At 40.9% G+C, this 21,699-nt stretch overlaps 1 protein-coding gene across 2 annotated transcripts in view; it reads right to left on the bottom strand.

The window, feature by feature from the left end:
• Window positions 1–301: 301 nt before the first annotated feature.
• ZSWIM6 (zinc finger SWIM-type containing 6) overlaps window positions 302–21,699 on the bottom strand; it is a 115,054-nt gene continuing 93,656 nt past the window's right edge. For both annotated transcript variants that reach the window (XM_051642926.1, XM_051642927.1), the window contains 6 exons: window positions 20,540–20,800; window positions 17,256–17,391; window positions 12,279–12,436; window positions 11,605–11,768; window positions 8,981–9,062; window positions 302–2,905 (listed from right to left, as the gene is read on the bottom strand). In XM_051642926.1, the coding sequence (XP_051498886.1) occupies window positions 2,043–2,905; window positions 8,981–9,062; window positions 11,605–11,768; window positions 12,279–12,436; window positions 17,256–17,391; window positions 20,540–20,800 (1,664 nt within the window). In that variant the 3' untranslated portion in view covers window positions 302–2,042. The remainder of the gene's footprint in view (window positions 2,906–8,980; window positions 9,063–11,604; window positions 11,769–12,278; window positions 12,437–17,255; window positions 17,392–20,539; window positions 20,801–21,699) is intronic.

Here is a 21,699-nt window from a genome sequence, read left to right as displayed (position 1 = left end):
CACTCTACCATCCTACCAGAGCAATACACCAAGGCTTACTCTTCATTCTATGGACAACACATCTTCAGCCACAGGCAGCATTTGGTCCCTCCTCTAAAGCATCAGGACTTCTTCCACCAGCAGATATTATCACTACCATTCCTCATCAGATTTTTTGAGTAACAAAACATTTATTTCCTGGGCTTGATGGTGATATTGCTTACCACCATAACACACTGAATTTGCAAGCTCGGCACTTAAGACACATGAAGTATCCCAGCTTAAGTGAACTCCAGTAACAGACACAATAAAGGAGGCAGAATCAACTTTCAAAAAACTAATTTTAATCAAAACAAAAAAATTGTTGATCATTAACAAGTTTATAAAACAGTGATTTAGTTACATAAATAAATTGATATCAGTGTATCAAATCTTAATTACTTTCAACTTCATGAGCATGTTTACATGGGTGATGAAGTACAACCTTTTTACCTATTATAATAAATAAAATGGAGAGCATGAAATAGTTTTTCTAAACAAAAATACCTACAAACATACCTCTAGCATGTTCTCTAATGAAGGGAACAAGAGACACTGGACAACTTTTGCACCAAAACAAAAACTGCTTTAAAAAGCACAAGGATACAGAACCATCAGCTAAAGTAAAGACACTATACTGTAACCAAAGTTGGTATTTAATAATATAATGAACAGTTTGGTAGTTAGATCTCCAGTTTGGTTATTTTAAAGCATTAAGACAAGGCAAGATAGAAGGCTGCTTTTGAGTAATTCTAGAGAAAATAAAATATATTAAAAAAACAAACCGAAAAGTAGAACAGTCATACCTACACAACTTTCTGTCCTGCACAAAGTCAAAATACCTATGCAGAATATATATATATAATATATATATATATGTTATTTGTGCACAAAGGTTAGCTTATTATTAGCTCACTGCAAAGGCGTAATGTATCATGTCAATCATTTTGGAAAACATTTTGCGCTTTGTGTCAAAAAGGGCATTTCTTTAAGTCTTCTAGGCTAGGAGGCACAAACCCCACTTCTGGCATACTGTATTCTTAATGCTAAGGCTTGCTGCTCTGGCTGTGTATTTTTGTTGTCCCTCTTTACTATAGTGCCTGTTACAAGCATGTGTGTATGTGTGTATACATATATATGTATACACAAGTTGTATAAATATATATATATATAAAATTTCCCCAATAGGTATCAGTCCAACCATGCAATCCAAAAGGTGGCTCTGCATAGATGCCCAGCATATAGTTCACCACCTGAGCCAACCCTGAAGCAAGGCGCACTTTAGTCCTTCTGATAGGTTTTTTTTTGTTTAAAACCAAGCTGCTGCAGCTTCAAGTATTTTGCATTACATAGATTTTTTTATAAATTAGTTAATGTTATATTTCTCAATATTCAGACATATACTATAATATATATACAGTACAATAAATGCTCTCATTCTTTTTTTATTTTTTTTTTTATAAATCCCTGAGAATGTATGTTGACAGTCGCTAAGTTTCCACATGCACAAGCATTGTGTGCCATGCTTCTGGATGAACAGCACTGCAAAGCCACGTGGTCAGCCTTTTAACTATTAGTATTTCATTTGTTGGTTTGTTTAAATATGCTGAAATGTAAGGATGAGTTACAAAGGAGTAAAGCTGAATCCATTCGAGGTACTTTTCACAGGATGGAGGTGTTTTGTTTGGTTTTTAAAGCCATTGCAATATATGTTTGTTTTTGAGGCTGTGAACGTATACAGAAAGAACAGGAGAGCGATGTGGGCTTTTGCCACTTGACAACATATACTCAGTGTAAACCAAACCTTTTTTAACCTCTCTCTCATACAAAACAGAAAAAAGGAAAAAAAAATTGAACACACAAACTCTCACAACATGACAGTTTAGTCTGCAAACTCAATATAACTATACACATATAATACCGGTGTGGCTCTGTTTCTTTAAGTTAAAAAGGATACAAAGGCAGGCTCAAGTAAAAACAAATGACCCCTCCCACCCCTAAGTCCCCCCATTCACACATTTTCGTCAACCAAACCGTTCACGAACCAGCATCATCAGTTTCTTTTTGCCTTTGTAGATTTGTTTTAGGTTGTCAATAAACTGTGTAAACTGAATGTGACCATCATGAGCCATTAAGAAGGTCTCTCGGGCTTTGCTGAGGAACTCTATAAACTCACTATAGTGTCGTGGGCTGATGTGAGTGAGACGTGAATGAGTTGTATTAATGTAGGCTCCAATCGTGGCATCCAAGAGCTGCCGTAAAGGAGCTTTGTCCAGTGACATGAGCTTACCGGAGTTCCTCCTTCCATGAAGTCCCACCATGCCAGGAGTGGTCAAAGTACACCTACGCAAAATGTCTGACAGTACTGTTGCACATTTGACACTTTTGACCACCAGAGGTATTATAGCTGCTAGCTCATTTTTCCCAAGGGAGTGGCTGAGCGCACATGCCCACAGAACGTCATTAATGGCAGGGTGTGTATCCTGATTGTAACTCAGGTTGAGATGTGTCATGGCCAAAGTGGCCAGCTTGTAGGCCCGCATGGGGTAACCACGGTGCTCCATGTATCGTGCTATAGTAAAAAGCTGTGAGTAGCTCATGCCGGTCGTAGCAGCATCGAGAACAATTTGGTAAGCGGTCTCAAAAGCTATGTGATCTTTTTCACATAAGGTCAGTGCAGAGAGGGCACAGTTTTGAGGATCCTTCATGGCACACTGTAGAGCAAGCGTCCTAGCACTGCTGGCCAACTTCTCCTGCTGATGGCAGTCCAGATGCAGACGGACGATGGTGCTGTTGGACATCACTGTTGTAGCAACGATACTAGTGGCTTCTGTCGGAGTGAAAAGTGTAAACCAGTTCTGCATGATACTATCCAGTGCATAAACCCCTGAGGAAAGAAAAGTTTCATCAGTTATGGCTGATCCTGTCAAATACAGATATTCAGCAAGAGATTACATTTGCAGAAGGCTGCCAGTACATCCAGGGGGATCTGCTTCAGCAAGAAGGGCTAACCTGACAGCATGGCTGGAAAAGCACATTAAAACAAAGGCTACTGTGCAAACTATGTAGCAATCACTGAAATGCAGAGAACAACAAAAAGAGCCTGCAAGATAAGCTTTAATTTCCCAGTGTGAAAACTGAACCGTTTTACTTGTTATTTAAGACAATTTGGATAACAAGTTCTGGTTCCTTTGGTCTCATCATGTCACACATAAGCAGCCCTCACACTGAACACTTAAAATGCATTTTTAACTTGATTTATCACTGTGCATCTCAAGGCACAGCACATGCACAAAATAATATGAAAGTATGCTAAATGTCTTTCTTAATAGAACATCATGGCACACCTTACAATGAAAAGAAAGAGAAAATCAGTAAGCAAATACTAATCCTCACCTCCTCCCAACATCCTTTTCAGATACAACCTGTATCAAATACACATGCACCTGAACATCAAGATCCTTATTAGGAAAATACTCTGAGCAATATTAACTACTGGATATTATCTGAAATAGATGTGTTACTTAGTATCATTTTATTTCTAGAGAGTCTCTGTTTGGCAGGGTGAGGAAGGGGCAGACACTAATGGGTTCCATAAATGGAACCTTAACAGCCAGTTAGAGTGCCTTATTACTGCTAGATGCAGTTTACTTACATCTGTGAGTCCACCTAAACCACACCCACAGGTCTTCATTTTCTCAGTGGGACTCTGATGGTTCCACTGCAACCCTTCACTCATGTGCAACAATTCAGCACAGCAAAAGAATATCAGATCTTCATTTAAACAAACAGGTTCCTTGCTTTGCCATCTTGATTAAGTCTCAAGAGTACTTTGCAGGCATTATAGGTTCTTTATGAGATATTTCTATTAGAATATGTAAACTAATTTAAAGCAGTATTAAACCCAATATTTTATTTGCCAATATGCAACTGCACAAAATAATACCCAGGCACTAATATATGTAAGATAGCCTCAGCAATAATTATCTTAGCAAAGATATAAAAGGAATAAAACAAGAGCATTGCATGAAAATCTGCAGACACAAACTACTTTCTGGCTGAGGGAATATAAAGGCAAGCTGTGTTTTCCCATGCTACTGACAATATTAATTTACCAGTTACTCATAAAGCAAAGAATAAACTAATCCAGAGAATAACCAGCAGCAATCCTAGGAAGTTCTGAAACTCAAGAAGCATCTATGCAATACAATCCAACTACGAGGTATGAAAAAAGAATAAACATAGTAGACAAACATGCTTTACAGAAATACCTTCCATGACAACTAGATGCTCCGTTATTGCACTGGTATGTGGATTGCTTTACAGGACAGACAAGAGGACTGCACATACCAAATCACCGAATCACCAAGGCTGGAAAAGACCTTTAAGATCACCAAGTCCAGCCTATGACCTAACACCACTACACCAGCTAGACCATGGAACTAAGTGCCACATCCAGTCTTTCCTTCAACACATCCAGGGACGGTGCCTCCACCACTTCCCTGTGAAGTCCATTCAAGTGTCTTATCACCTTCTCCCTGAGGAATTGCTTCCTAATATCCAACCTAAACCTCCCCTGGAGCAGCTTGAGGCCATGGCCTCTTGTCTTGTTGCTAGTTTCCTGGAAAAACAAGCCCAGTCCCCACCTCACTACAACCTCCCTTCAGGTAGTTGAAGAGAGTGATAAGGTCCCCCCTGAGTCTCCTCTTCTCAAGGCTAAATAGCCCCAGCTCCCTCAGCCTATCCCTATAAGATTTTCCCTTTACTCCTTTCACCAGCCTCGTTGCTCTCCTCTGGACCTGCTCCAGCACCTCAATATCCTTCTTGAAAGGCCCAGAATTGGACACAGTACTCGAGGTGAGGCCTCACCAGTGCTGTGCACAGGGAGAGAAAGCATCACATCCCTACTCCTGCTGGCCACTCTATTTCTGATACAAGCCAGGATGCCATTGGCCTTCTGGGCCACCTGGGCACACTGCTGGCTCATGTTCAACGGGTTGTCAACCAGCACTCCCAGGTCCCTCTCTGCTGGGCTGCTCTCCAGCCACTCTTCCCCCAGTCTGTAGTGCTGCCTGGGGTTATTGTGGCCAAAGTGCAGGACCCTGCACTTGGTCTTGTGGAATTTCATGCCATTGGCCTCAGGCCATTGACCCAGCCTGTCCAGGTTGTACTGCAGCTTCTTCCTGCCCTCCAGCAGATCGACCAGTTTTGGGCACCACAATTCAAAAGAGCAAGTACAGAGGAGGGCAATGAAGCTGGTGAAGGGCCTAGAGAATAAGTCTTATGAAGAACACTTGAAGGAGCTGGGAATGTTTAGTTTGAGAAAGAGGAGGCTGAGGGGAGACCTCATCAGTCTCTACAACTACCTGAAATGTCACTGTAGAAAGGTTGGTGCTGGTCTCTTCTCACAAGTAATTAGCAACAGAACAAGAGGGAATGGCTTCAAGCTGCAACAGGGGAGGTTTAGACTGGACATTAGGAAATTTTTTTTCACAGAAAGAGTGGTTAGACACTGGAATGGGCTGCCCAGGGAGGTGGTTGACTCACTGTCCCTGGATGTGTTTAAGGATCGTTTGGATGTGGTGTTGGTGGATATGGTTTAGGGGAGAACTTTGCAGAGTAGGGATGATGGTTGGACTCGGTGATCCCAAGGGTCTTTTCCAACCTGAATAGTTCTATGATTCTATGACACTCTCCCCCAACTTGGTGTCATCTGCAAACTTACTGAGGGTGGACTCCATCCCCACATCCAGGTCATCAATAAAGATGTTGGATAGCACTGGGCCCAGTACTGACCCCTGGGGGACACTGCTGGTCACCAGACACCAGCTGGATGCAGCTCCATTCACCATCACAATCTGGGCCTGGTCATCCAACCAGTTTTTAACCCAGCGAAGGGTGCACCTGTCTAAGCCATGGGCTGCCAGCTTCTCCAGGAGGATGCTGTGGGAGACTGTGTCAGAGGCCTTGCTCAAGTCGAGGCAGACCACATCCACAGCCTTCCCCTCATCTGCTAGGCAGGTCACCCAGTCACAGAAGGAGATGAGACTGGTCAGGCAGGACCTTCCTTTCCTAAACCCATGTTGGCTGGACCTGACCCCCTGGTTGTCTTGTACATGCTGCTTGATGGCACTCAGCATGATCTGTTCCATTATCTTGCCAGGCACTGAAGTCAGGCTGACAGGCCTACAGTTCCCTGGATCCTCCTTCTGGCTCTTCTTGTGGATGGGCATCACATTGGCCATCCTCCAGTCATCTGGGACCTCCCCAGTCAGCCAGGACTGGTGATCATAGAATCATAGAATCATAGAATCTTAGGGGTTGGAAGGGACCTCGAAAGATCATCTAGTCCAACCCCCCCTGCTAGAGCAGGGTCACCTAGAGCACATCACACAAGAACGCATCCAGGTGGGTTTTGAATGTCTCCAGTGAAGGAGACTCCACAACCTCCCTTCCAGTGCTCTGTCACTCTCACAGTAAAAAATTTTTTTCGTATATTCACCTTAAACCTCCTATGCTCCAATTTCCACCCACTACCCCTTGTCCTATCACTGGTCATCACTGAGAAAAGCCTAACTCCATCTCCCTGACACTCACCCCTTACGTATTTGTAAACATTAATGAGGTCGCCCCTCAGTCTCCTTTTCTCCAAGCTAAAGAGACCCAGCTCCCTCAGCCTCTCCTCATAAGGGAGATGTTCTACTTCCTTAATCATCTTTGTGGCTCTGCGCTGGACTCTCTCAAGCAGATCCCTGTCCTTCTTGAACTGAGGGGCCCAGAACTGGACACAATACTCCAGATGCGGCCTCACCAATGCAGAATAAAGAGGTAGAAGAACCTCTCTTGACCTACTAACCACACCCTTTCTAATGCACCCCAGTATGCCATTGGCCTTCTTGGCCACAAAGGCACATTGCTGGCTCATGGTCATCCTCCTGTCTACCAGGATTCCCAGGTCCCTTTCTCCTACACTGCTCTCCAGCAGGTCAGCCCCCAACCTGTACTGGTGCATGGTGTTTTTCTTCCCCAAATGCAGAACTCTACACTTGCCCTTGTTGAACTTCATCATGTTTCTCCCCGCCCAACTCTCCAGCCTGTCTAAGTCCCTCTGAATGGCAGCACAGCCTTCTGGTGTGTCAGCCACTCCTCCCAGCTTGGTGTCATCAGCAAACTTGCTGAGGGTACATTCTATACCCTCATCCAGGTCGTTGATGAAGATGTTGAACAACACCGGTCCCAGTACCGACCCCTGAGGGACTCCACTGGTCACACACCTCCAACCAGATTCTGCCCCATTGACTACAACTCTCTGACTCCTTCCTTTCAACCAGTTCTTGATCCATCTCACTACCTGATCACCAAACCCATACCTGATCAACTTATCTACAAGGATGCTGTGGGAGACAGTGTCAAATGCTTTACTGAAATCAAGATAAACCACATCTACCGCTCTACCATCATCTATCCACCTAGTAATTTCCTCATAGAAGGCTATGAGGTTAGTCAAACATGACTTACCCTTGGTAAAACCATGCTGACTGCTCCTGATGACCCCCATATCCTTGATATGCCTGGAGATAGTGCCAAGAACAAGTTGTTCCATCACCTTTCCAGGGATGGAGGTGAGGCTGACCGGTCTATAGTTACCCGGGTCCTCCTTCTTGCCCTTCTTGTAGACTGGTGTGACATTTGCTATCCTCCAGTCCTCAGGCACCTCTCCTGTTACCCATGACTTACCAAAGATGATGGAGAGTGGACTAGCAATGACCTCCGCCAGCTCCCTCAGCACCCTTGGGTGCATTCCATCCGGACCCATCGATTTGTGGATGTCCAGATTACTCAACTGATCCCTAACCCAATCCTCATCTACCATGGCAAACTCCTCCTCTATCTTGACTTCTTCTGGGGCTATATGAATCTGGGGCTCATGGGGAAATCCTGCAGGAGTAAAGACAGAGGCAAAGAAGGCATTCAGCACCTCTGCCTTCTTTATATCGTCTGTCACCAGGGCTCCCACCTCATTCATCAGAGGGCCAATATTGCCTCTAGAATAAATAATAAGTGATAAATGATGGAGAGAAGAAGCTTAGCCAGTTTTTCTGCCAGCACCCTCAGCACCCTAGGATGAATCCCTTCCAGACCCATGGACTTGCTGGGATCTAAGTGGCACAGCAGCTCCCTAACTACTTCCTCCTGGATTACAGGAGAGGAATTCTGCTCCCCATCCCTGTTTACCAACTCAGGAGCCCAGTTGTCCTGAGGGTAGCTATTCTTTTTGTTAAAGACTGAGGCAAAGAAGGTGTTAAGCACCTCAGCCTTTTCCTTGTCCTCCATTACTAAGGACCCCCTCATCCAATAAGGAATGAAGATTTTTCTTGACTCTCCTTTTTTTATTAATGTATTTATAAAAGCATATATATATATATACATATACATCGTAGTCTAAGCTTGGATTTACTCAGGGGCTGAAAACAACTCAATACTAACAATGAGAATCCCTTCATGACATGCTGCCTACCACATAGTAGGAGGCATCCTCTGCATTTCCTTCACCTTTTCTCTGGTTCCTCTTTCCACAGCTGACCAGATAGCTCTCTCACCTGCCTTCCAAAGCCTCATCTACCTTTCAAAGCAAGCAAAGCTCTAGCACCGTGCAACAGCCCACAATCACCAGCCTTTCCTCTACCGCAGCTCCAAAACCAAACCCTTCGCAGAGGGAACAAGGGGAAATCTGGGGTAATTCCCATAGCTTACGAACACCCCCACCTCATGCAGGAAAAAAGTCACACTGCATTACTCAATTAGTGTCTCAGTTTGTGCCTTAAGAAGAACATTCATCATTGCCTTCTCACTAAGGAAATTTTATAGATGAACAGAAAGTGGGAGACATTTGCAGAACATGGGTGTTGCGAAGATCAAGCCCTCTAACATAAGCTGACACTAGAAGCATCTCAGAACACACCTACTTCCGTTGCACATGTTACCAACCACCTCACCATTTCCCGCCGTCGCCAATTAAGTGTTGACAGCGTCATCCGCATCACCTATTAAAAGCAATAAAAAATACAAATTAATCATATTGCAAACCAAAGCAATGTACCAACAAATAGTGATGTTAAGTTGCTCAGATATGTGGAAGTTCAAAACAGCAGCCTGTAGCCCTCTCCACTCTGTTACCTCTTTTTTACCTGGTATGTCAAAACATTTGAAAAATACTGCTCAGCTATCTTAGAATAGTATGCAGAGTAATTCCAACTGCAGATCCTTCAAGATTTGAGGAGAGAGACTGTTTTACCCATGTGGAAGAAAAAAAAACAAACCTCACAAACAAGTCCTCTCCAAAAACCCAACAAAAAGCTCACTCAAATACGAATTATTTAAATTCAATTATACCAGGTCCCCTCCCTTTATGCCCATACTATCTGGGAATTACATAGGTGATTTGAAAGCCAAGCTCTCTTCTACACAGAATAACCTGGACAGGCATAGATGATCTCACCACCTACAAGAGATACAAGAAATGGCAATGCAACCCTTAGCTCCTGCACCAGTGTGACACCTCATCGTCATGCAAACTGGAAGGAGACTTGTTTGTCTATTTATTTATTTATTCACAGGTTCTGGGGGAAAGGACACCACTTGCCAAATACACATGCAGTGGTCACTTGCACTGCTTTGCTCAGCAGTTCTACCAGCAGTACCTGTTTGCATGTGTGTGGTAATAGTTGCACTGATGTAGCATACAACAGGCAAAGAGAGGAACAGAAGTCCCTTCTGTACCTGTAGATGTTCCAGTGTCTGTGCCATTAAGGTTATGAAGTACAGAATACACCTGAGATGCTCCATGCCCATTTGGTCACACTGAAGGCCTCTGTTCACAGACAGTTTAAAAACCCTTCCCTCTGATAAGTCACATAACACATGCTGCCATTGGAAATAAGGGGAAAGATGCCAGGAGTCTATACATTACTCCTAAATCCAGAAGAATGTAAGAGGCTTTTCTGTCACAGAGACCCCAGTGAAAAAGTTGTAAAATTCTGGTATTATCTCCAGGCCAACCTGTCATTGCTGTAGTGGGTGTAGAACAGGACACCTCTGAGGACACTGCTGTGTAGTCTACCACGTGAGGGAAGAAAGAGTTTCTAGGGCACATTAATGTTGTATGCCTTTAGGCAGTAGATTGTGAATACAATCTAATAGCCATTAAGTCAGGGGGACAGGAAAGAAGGCTGTAGGCCACTAGAGACGGTGCTGACACTAAGATTTTTGCAGGAAAAGTGTTACTGTAGAAATCCACACAGCTGTGAGTTACTCTCAGGAAACTGCTATACATCTTCCTTCTGAAAAGCCAACTACCTTTGAGATTCTCAAAACACCTTTGTAACCTTGGGGCAAGTCTTACACCAGTTTGGAACAAACCCTGGGACTGAGGAGAAAGTATGGGTTAATATTTTTTCATTAGATCTCATTGAAGACATTCTGATGACACCATCAATCACAATGAGGTATCCATGAATAGAGTGATATCCAACTGTCCTCCTATCACTGAACGATACTTGGTGAATGCTTCAGGTGACACATAGGGCTATCATAAGGATTTTTCTCTCTCTCAAGTAAGCAAACATTTAAGGCAGAAACATACTGAGCTATGAAAAAAGAATTCCCCAGCTACCTTGAGACTATGAAAGGCTAACAAAGCACATAGAATCTCAGCTTTCTGATTAAAGACTTCAGTTTCTAATCATCTAGAATAGGCAAATAGTACCCTCCTCTGCTATGAGAAGCAACTGGGATAATACACTTTCCCCAAAAGTCTTTGATGTTCCTTTTACTGAAGAAAAATAGTAACTAGTCTTCTAATCTTTGCATGTTTTTTTTTCAAGAACTCCCTAAAGAGGGATGAATAGATTTATTTTTGTTAAAGTGAACTGTGTAAACTCCAAGATTCATCAGTGCCAGTTACTGCAGATACCTGCAGCTTAGCTCTCTCCTTTTAGCTTGCAAAGTTCTTCCTGAGAGCCTGGTCTGAGTTTCTTGTACACCTCAAGCTGAGTCTGATGCATCTGACCATCCCACAGCTTGTGGAGTGCAGCATATCGATGAGGGCAGTGAGAAGGCTGCTGTTAGCACAGAAACAGGTCATTATGGTTAACCTTGACTTTCCCCTGCAATTCAACAAGCACTTAGAAAAACTCATTATGGAAAAGGAAGGGAAGGAGTGGTAAGAATCCCTGTAAGACCATGCAGAAAATACAGTACATTTCTGGCAAGAAGGATCATTTTACTTTCTAGCCAGTCTTACATTACTCCCAAACCCATTGAACTGGTCCTCTCTCACCCCTGACTGTAAGAGTACCATTCTGCCAGCCAATCCCAGCTCTCCCTTCCACCCAAATGGCACAAAGGGACTGCACAGACCCTTGGTCTGCGTTTACTAGTCTATCAAGTTTTGTATCAGAAAGGAAAACCTAAAACCACCACAGTTCAAAAAGGGTATGGTCCTCAGTGCTTAAAATCTATACCCACAAACACTGGGTCAGATTCTTTTCTTCTCCATTTCTTCTCCATAATGAATGAAGAAAATACCTGAAGGCCCAACTCCAGAGAAACTTTCAGCAGAGTGATGTCTGGCAAGCTGTCCATGAGTGTTGCTATTTTAAATGCATCTTGGGCAAGTTTGAAGATGTGTGATGAGGAGTGGATATTTTTCTGGATGGATTCTAACACTGTTTCCAGCCTCTGAACATCACCTGCAATATGTAAACAGAATCACCAAAATAGAACAAGCTCCCATAACATCCAGACATGCATTATAATTGAGACTGCCATTGCCATGCAACAGTATGATGCTTCAGTTATACACACCTTGTGACGCCTCTATAACTAAATCACATGTGAATGAACACCACAAGACAGTACAAACTGCTCCAGTGCCTGATGGTGTTAGTGCAATACATGGCCAAAAGTCATCCTGATTTGTCAGTTTCAGAAGTAATTTGTCCACCCCTGGGTCTCCCATGCTACATCACGTTTTGTAACAACATAAAAGCTTTCTCATCAGCCTCAAATCAAGCTCTAGTTAGCTTTACTACTTTGCTAGAAAATTAAGTGACATGTTTAAGCCAGTGCATTTGTTGTACTCATTTCATGCTCCTGTCAGACTACAATTTGGATTCCTAAACCCAAGTTTTATAATCTGTTTACTACATGCAGTATTAAAAGCATACATTTAGTTGAGTACATAACTGACAGCAATGTACCTTTGGCTGCTGTTAGCATGGTTGATGCCAGTTCACACTGCTGGGATTCAATGTGACTTAAGGTGAACCAGCGAGGATATCGATTTGGAACAACAGACGCAATGTGGTGTGGGCGGGACATGTCTCCTGAAGGAGCTGTAGATTCCAATACTAGTAACCTGAAATAAAGAATAAATCCTCTTTCATTAAATAATTTTTATACTAGGTTACTCATGAGCAAAACCAAAGCTGCAAGAACAGCTGACCTTGTTTACGAAATGTGTGTTTTTGGTAAAGGAAAAAAAAAAAAGAAGACTGGAAAACCACTTCTCTTCCTGAGCAATTTTAAAACTCCATTTGCCAAACTTGCCTACACTAGTGGGCATCTACAGGAATTCACAGGACAATTAAAGCATTCATTAGCCAAGGCAGCAGAGACTTTCTGCATTGTGCACAGAGCTGCAGCTTTTTGTCCCTTCCCTTCTGCAGTCTTCAAACCACAGCCTTAGGAAGCAAAGTGTAGTTACCCCTCCACTGCACTTGGAATGTGTACTTCTCAACATCAGCAACACACTTGCTGCAGTTACATGTGCTCAGAAAGTGAGAGGAATAATCAACGAGTGATTTGGATTTTGGACCTTGCAATAAATTTAGACATGAATTTAAGTCCAAAAAGGACATTTTATTGTTCAACTATGACAAGTTTTTAAAGTCCTTAAATTTAAACCTATTAATGTTTCATAATGCACAACAATCTGATGTTAGGGTCCCAAACATCAAGTGACAGAAGAAGTTTCCTTTAAAGTTACTTTTCAGGCTACATTTTCTGCTCCATCCTGAAGCAAAAAATTCTTTGAGTATGCAGCAATCTACAATAGTGTCATCCATCAAGGAGAATTCATACTTTAAAAATTCCAGTTAATGTGTTTGTTGTTGACTACAACACCATGTGATGGACCACAAGACATTCAACTGATGATGGTCCTTACAGCACCAGTACACTAGACACTACATAAATGTCAATGTAAAAAAGTAGGAGAGAACAAAACTAGGTATTTTTATGCAATGCAATTAAGCATAGTTTCAGGACATGAATGGTTAACAAGACATTAAATGACAGTAATAAGACAATGTCCTGAAGAAAAGCCTTTCCAGGGCTTAGCCTCTTGATCATGGTTAACATCTGAGTTCTGTTCCACCAGTATTCACATGCAAGTGATTTTCTAGTAGGAAGTCATCTAGGAGGACAAAGGAAATTTTCTCTTGTCAATAAAATCACAACTACTGAATATTCAAAATCCAATGCATCGTGATTCTCCATAGGAAGTCTTTCTTATGGAATAAGCTCATTTAAACTTAACTTATAATTTCTTGCATTTAAATAAATACCAAAATTCTTTAAGTAACTGGAGTATGTCAGGTTTTTTGCAGTATGATCGTTCCATCAGTTTTCTATAGGTTCCTCAAGTATATGAGAGTATCTTTAATTATTCTCAACACCTCTTTACATGCCTTTATATGCACAAAACCAAAATATATATAAACACCTCAGCTGATTTTTTCCAAGCACAGAGAGAGGTCAGGGGGAAGATATGCCTTATTAGATAGTTTCAATGAACAGTAAAAATCCCAACTAATGCAAAAAGGGATTAGTAGGTTATGATTAACAGTAAATAGATGAAGAGTATGAAAGAAGAGGCTGTTTTGGGGAAAAATTTTGTCACTCTTAATTACATTTCCAGCTTTTATGTTATTGTACTGAGAAAAGAAATGCTATTGTGAATTGGTGGCTTTCATGCAGTTTTGGCAAGGTTAGGGAGCATCAAAACAAGCAGAATCAGATTTAGCATTCTTCACTTCCCCCATCCCTCCCTTCAAACATGAATTATTTAGCTAGGTTTTGAGCAAAGCTACCTTGTGATTAAGCATCACCATTAAAAACTGGCTTCCAAAGCCTGGGTGAAATTCAGGCTTAGCAAGGGATCAGCCAAACTAAGCCAAACATTCAAGTTCAGATTCCAAGTGAGCAGTCAACTAGGTCACTGCAGATGCACATTCTCCAAGGCTCTGCTCCATTTGTTTCAGCACTGCAAAGCAGAGAACTGCAGACAGAAGTGACCAAGTAGAGCAAAACCCTGTCCTTGCAGCCTTGAGATGTATGCATGAAAGGCTTTATGGTCTCAGCTTACATGGATTTCATACTGAGTGTTCCACACACCGTGCTTCACTTCTAAAAGCATGAGGAACCACACAATTTCTATGAGGCACCTTTACTAATTTCCACATTACATTTTTGTCCTTGCCACAGCCATTTCCTCCCGATGTAGAAGAAACGATATTCAGGTTTTCCTCTTCTGATCCATTCTACCTCACAATCATGAGAAAGACATTCTGTTTTCATATTCGCTTTCTTCTTGCCCCACCAAAGCAATATTAAGTTACTTTTTAATTTGGTTTGTACTGCAAGTCCTTTTTACACTGAACTAGCATTTTGGTGCAAATGGAAAGAGCAACCAACCTTCTTCAGGAGAATTAGAGAAGTGCTGAGGAATGCAGACAGGTACAGAATAGAAAGTGTCTAAATCTGCCATCACCACAGTCCAGGATGGCAGTCCACATTTCTGAAGAATGCCAAATATAAAAATACAGAAAGACTGATTGTCTTGGGCTGAACTCTAATCTGCCTTATAAAATGATGACAATAAGGCTATGGAGAACAGTCCTGATTATGCTGATGTCTCCTGTGATTTTATCAGATGGAAATTAACAGACAACTTGCTTGTTGAAACATCAAGCTATTGGAGAGCATCCAAAGGAAAGCCATAAGGATGGTGAAGAGTCTGGATGGGATGTCTTATGAGGAGTGGCTGAGGTCACTTGGATTATTCAGCTTGGAGAAGAGGAGGCTGAAGGGTGACCTCACTGCAGTCTATGGCTTCCTCATGGGGGAAGAGATGGGGCAGGCACTGATCTCTTCACTGCTGCGACCAATGACAGAACTTGGGGAAATGGCAGGAAGCTGAACCAGGGGAGGTTTACGTCAGATATCAGGAAAAGGTTTTTCACCCAGAGGGTGGTTGAGCACTGGAACAAGCTCCTCAGGGAAGTGGTCACAGCACCAAGCCTGCCTGAGTTCAATAAGCATTTGGATGATGCTCTCAGCACATAGCATGATTCTTGGGGTGCCCTACACAAGGACAGGAATTGGACTCGATGATCCTGAGGGGTCCTTTCCAACTCAACATTTTCTGCGATTCTCTCTCTCTCTTATACTAATCTATTTGAAAATTAACTTCTTTGGCTGAGATAACAGCTTCATACCAAAAGATGGCTGGAGCTACCCACTTGGATCTTTCCATGTCTTGCTTGTTTTTCCAGTTGTGAAAGGAAACTTCCAGAAAATAAGTTTTTGTTGTGACTGGTTTCTGGGGAAAGCCCAAATCTTTGTTCCAAAGGAATGGCATGCTGTTATCACATTCACTGAAGAGTTCACTGCATTGTCCAGAGCTGCTGATGGATGTCTATTCCAGCCTTTCAGCATGGTTTCAGTTGTGAAATTGAAGGAGGAAAACTCCACACAAACAATTTTGAGGAATACTTTTGAAGTAATAACTAAAAAAAATCCACTTCAAAATACCAAGCAAACCCATCCACCATTTTGTACTATTTTGCTGATCTGATATGACCAGGGTCATTGATGCATTTAGCTTGTACCAAAAGAAGAGGGGTGTACTTAGATGGGCCAGACAACTTTCGGATCATATGTTTGAATGTTCTCAATAGGTCATTAGTGATGCACTTTTGTCTCCTCATAAGCAGCAAGTAGGCAAGATCATTCTTCATATTTCTCTTTCCTTAACAACAATTACTAGACACTCTTGAAAAAAAAAAAGTAAGCAGGCCTTTAGGCTGACTTCATAGTAGCTATGCTGTGTTCTTATATATGCCCTTACATTTAGTTCTTTGAACACAGAATTATTTTCTCCCCATTTAACTTTTTTGAGAAACTACCTCCAAAACACACACCTCCAAACCACTAGGACACAACCTGTCTGATGAAGTTAAGCCCTACTTACATGGATAGTTTGTTCTTCAATCACTGTGTAATCATTTTTTATAATAATGATTAGGAAAATCCAAGCTCTTTTTTAATCTGGAATTTGATGGCTCTTGGTATTCAGTTGTGGCTAGCCTTTGTCAACCATCAACTACAAGGTTCTTGACAATGACCAGACAATCTAGATGGAACCAGTTTCTTCCCTGGATTTTATGTGGAATACAGATTTATCACTGATCATTTAGGTCCTTGAAGCTTCCTTCAGAAGGCTTTTCTCAGCCACCATTACCAACCTGGCATGCCTTGAGATAAAGTCAGCACACACAGAGCACTCCCTGAGAAACATCCTTTTTCTGATTACTGAAAACAAATGGGATGCAAGTCAGACATTTGGTCGTCATACGACATACTCCATTTAAATTCCAACATTCACCTACAAGTGGGGACTAGTGCTGCATTATAAAGTACAAGAAAATAAGTACTGGCTCAGACTACACCATACGGTTTCAAACCTATCATTGAGAGCTAATTATTAAAGAAGGCCAGTAGAACAAACAGTCCCACTGAACAGGCTAAGCAGATGATCCTGAGACTGCTGGTGTGATGCCTATTTCTTCATTTTCTCGCCAATATGATCACACACAATCACATGGGTGAAAGAGTACATGTGCTAAAGCTGCCATTGTTTAACAAAAAAACACATGCCCCAAGACTGGATTTTTAATAGAGAAAGCTAGATAAACATTAACTATACATTTCTAAATTATTATATTGTAGTTACTAAAGACACCAGTTGCTTTTGCAGATGACACAATCAAAGTCATTTCTCCTTAAAGGGAAGAATGCTTCATTTAGAAAAAAAATTAGGTCTTTGTTATCCAGCTTTTCCCCCTTTTCCCAATGTCTCTCCCAATCTTTGTAGACAATTCCTGAATACATACCGCATGGCTCTCAGTGCAGTTTTGTATGCCAATTCAGCATCATGAGGTAGGAGAGAGGTGAAGAGATACTTGGCAAATGTGTGCATTGGAACGCTCTCTCGATGGATGACTTCACCTAAACCACTATATGGTCCAGCTGCAGGAAAGAGAAAAAGAATGTCTATCTTTGCATACTGACAAAACCAAACTTCTGGACCTTTAAAAACATTCACCAATTCATAAAATTTGTATTCAAAGTCTGCTGTACAGAAGGCAAAATTATATCACTATTTTCCATGAAATATGTTACACGTATATACATTGTATTACAAGTATATTAAATATCAGATATTCTTTGAGACAAGACAGACTGCAAACTGTATAGTACTAAGTACACTACCAGTACACATACAAATGACAGAACAGCTGCAGTGCTCCATGGGTTCATTCAGCCAGCCCACAGTATAGAAAAGTAGAAACTCATAAACCTAGCTTTGTTACATTATGCATGTAAATCCCTTACACAACTCTGCCAGTGTGACTGTTCTATCACAAATCCACCAGAAAAAAAAAAAAGTGGTTACAGTGGTGAAATGCATATCTTTAATTGAAGTGACATGACCAATCACCACAGCAGCACCTGATCCCTATTAATATCTCACCTGGCATGAGACATTTAAATAATCCTTTGGTCTGGACTTGGTCTCCAGAGAACAACAGGTCAGATCTTGCACCAAAGCTGGTTTGTTAGTCCGTTAAAGCCACATCATGTTAAAAATTGTATTTGTTGTGCAAAACCTATTCCCATTGTTGAGCCAATGGATTTTGCTCACACTCAGTGCAGCAGTGTAGTATTTCAACTGCCTAACAGCAGTGTCAGGATTGACAGCAACGAAAAAGCAAAATTGAACTAGCTCCCTGCTGAGTTCTGAATGTTCATGGTGCATATGAATCCCGTTTTTACATTTTTTCTGCAACCTTAAGACTGCTATTCTTCTTAATATAAAAACTATGTCTAACAGGTTTTTTACTTCACTGACTAGAGGTTCAGGCATTTAATGCTGCAAGATACAGAGTATGAATCTTAGATTGGACTACTGTGGCACAGATAGCAGCCAGGAGTCCTAGAAGTTTTTACTACTTTTTCTACTAGATACTCCAATGGACGACACTCAGATGGATGAATGACTGTGTGAGCACACTTCTTCACTGCAGGGTCACATGTCATTTAAACTGCATCCAGTAGTGGTTTACACTGGAGCAGATTAGGAGAGCAGACAAGGAGGAACAGCTTAGCTGCCTCAGCAATGTTTTTCTTACTAGTGCATTAGAACAATATGCAAAGATAAAAATCATCAGGCATGAAAAAATTCTGAGCTCAATAGGTGGACATTTCTGAAGACTGGGGCTGATTACAAAGGAAATATCGATTAAGATTTAGTAGGTGACAGTGTGTCTCAATTATTTAAATTGAAGTTGAAAGCCTTTCAAAACTCGTTGGCATTTCTTTAGTAGAAGAAGCAATTTTATGTATGTCAGTTGGTGGTCCAGTCAGAAACACAGTTAGGACATAAAGATTACATGACAAGGCATTTATATGAAAATATATTCTCCCACTAACTTAGCAGTCAAGCAAAAAATTAGAACAGTTATTGCAGAACAGTCTTACGTTCTGCTTTCCCATGCACTCCAAATGGTAGTTACATACTGTACACATTTATCTGCATTAACAGCATAGGAATCAGCTTAATATTGGATTAAGCTTCCTTTATTATATCTAGAGAACTTTCACTATAAACACACAATTGATATGATTAGCATCTTAAATAACTGCACAGATCTTCCTTCATGTGAGTTAGCAGTTTCTGCCTAACCTGGAGTAAACTGAAGCTACTGTAGGAAAGCCTGATTTCGCAGCACACAGTAACGGAAGACCATCATCACACACTGCTGACCACAGCAATTTTGTAGGTAATTATAAGATTTCCTGTTATGATAACTTGTTTACTACTCTAAGAAAAGTTAAGAAATATTTCAGTGATCAGAGTAGGAACCTAGAATTATCTAAGAACATTTTAGTGAAGTCCTGCCTCTTCCTCATAAAGCATCCTTACCAGTAAACAGATGCAGCAAATTGATTTTATAATCCATAGGATCCCTGTATGGTTGACAACAGCTGAATCCAGCATGTAGCTGCTCTTGCCCAACAGCCATAAAGTAGCAGTACAGCCACATCATAATGGAAGCTCTCGTGTGGTGTGGCTTCTCTGCAGTTTCAAATGGCACCATCAGTAAGTACCACACAATCTAAGGATCCAGGCAAAAATGACTGAAAGCTGAGAACCCTAAACAACATGCTGCACCTCCTCCATTAAAGAGGAAATTTTAGAAGGTGAATGTCACATAGAAATAAAGCAAAACCTAACTGCTGTGTAGCAGTCATCACAACTTCCATAGAGCAGTATGCACTCCCCACCATCCATGCAGCAAGCACTCAAAACTTGAACCAAGCCTTTGGCTAACTGGTTCCTCTAAAGTTTTTTCTTCCATTAAAAAAAGCCAACAAAAACTCAAAAGACAACTTCAGAATTCATGAGAATTAATTGCTATTTGTTAAGCCTTTTTAAAAGCTAAGGCAAAAGTATGCGCTTTTTTTGTACGAGTTTTGCAACACACCAGATAAATTTCCAAACACAAATTCTTTATCTTTGTCAAAATTTAGTCACAAGGCCAAACTTTAAGCAATATTTGACCACATATTTCAGTTTTCACATACGATACAAACCTCAGAGGTAAGTAATTTTCCTAATTGTTACAAATAAAACATTACATTTCTGTCCCAGCAGAAATGTAATGAGGTCTTTCTTCCCTTGGGAATAGAGGTAAAAATCTTCACATATTTACAAAGCTGACAGTCTCTTTTCCAAGAAACAAGGAACATTTTGAATTTTGCTACTTAAAAAATGCTAATTATATCTGATGTCTGTATTATTTAATTTTGAGCCTGGGTTGTATCGTCAGGACACCGAGAGTATAACAAGCAACAAACATAACAAACAAAATGCAATAAAAATTGAAGAAAAAGGCTTACAGGTCGACAGATGCCTTTATCTCTAGAGTCATGTGAAAACTGAAGTATGTTTGATTTTCATAAGAGATTGGAAACAAAAATTTTGCTGGCATTCTACATTAAAAAAAAAAAGCCACCTTAAGTATGTAAGGCAGTTTCCACAGGAATACTAGTTCTGTGCACTTGTGTAAGTGAAGACAGTTTAAAGAAGCAGTTAGCATCTATATTGAGCTACCTTCTAATAGGAAGACTGCTTGTTTTCGAAAAATCTTCACCAGAGTATCATCCAATTCAATTTCCTGTAGCTTAGAAATGAGCTGCTCCTCATTTCGACAAACCTTCTCTTGTGTATATAAGCCATCTGGCATTATTCGTTGCTGTCCCAATCCTATCAATGCTACTTCCACAGCCAGGGTTAAATATGATTCCCCTTCTTCTAAGAACTTGTGTGCAGGCAGGTGCTGGTACTCCAGAGATTTGCATTGCCCCATGTTCTCTGTAAGAGGTGACACAAAAAAGGAAAACACATCAGCAAATCATTCTAACCCATAATCTACCTATAACGCTGCATATAAAAATAATTCCTGTTAGTATTAATTTTAAAAAATTATTTAAATTACTAGTGCAATCTCAAAATCCAGAGATCTAAATTATCCAATCCATCTCTATATGCAGAAATAGATAAAAAATGTTTCATACAACCCACTCAAGTAGAAGTTTTCGTTTTAAATTTGCACAATCCAGAGAAAGGCAGTTTTTCCAGCTTTGTGCTAATGAGGCAGAAACTGGAAGATCCATTTTTTCCCTACCCATTTCTGAACCTCCTTAACGGCCTAATGTGTGAGACGCAGGGAAATGTGCTTATATACCCGCCTAGATTCCAGATGAAACAATCATGATTTTGCAAATATAACAGGCCTAGGAACTACACAACTTCAAAGCATCCTCTGCTTGCTGGTGCTCTTTTCAGGCTTTTTGTATTTGTTACTGTTCTATTTATGATAAAAATGTATATTAACAATAGAAGTCCCACTTTTAATAAAGATTACATTTAAATAACATGTGAATTCTAAATAGACCATGACATAAACTGCTTTAAAGAGTTTGGCATTTGGCATTTTGGCACTTCAAAGACATATATGACAGAATGCTATTCCAACCCATAGCAGTTCACAGTCTAATTTGGGAACTAAAAGTTATAATGGACAGATGTAAAGAGATGACAACTACAGCAAATGTGAAGGCTGAATGCAGTTGATATATTGCATATGCGTGTGTGAGAGGCTTTTCAGCACACACTTTTTATTTCATGGGGTTGGTTTTGGGTTTTTTTAACAATTACAAAGAAAATTATTTCCAATTACTTTTTATTAAAAGTTCTTCCAGAATTGGTGG

This window comes from Apus apus, chromosome Z (assembly GCF_020740795.1).
Source record: "Apus apus isolate bApuApu2 chromosome Z, bApuApu2.pri.cur, whole genome shotgun sequence".
Classification (NCBI taxonomy): Eukaryota; Metazoa; Chordata; class Aves; order Apodiformes; family Apodidae; genus Apus; species Apus apus.
Note: the sequence above shows the minus strand (reverse complement) of the source record. Positions and strands in the feature narration are given on the sequence as shown.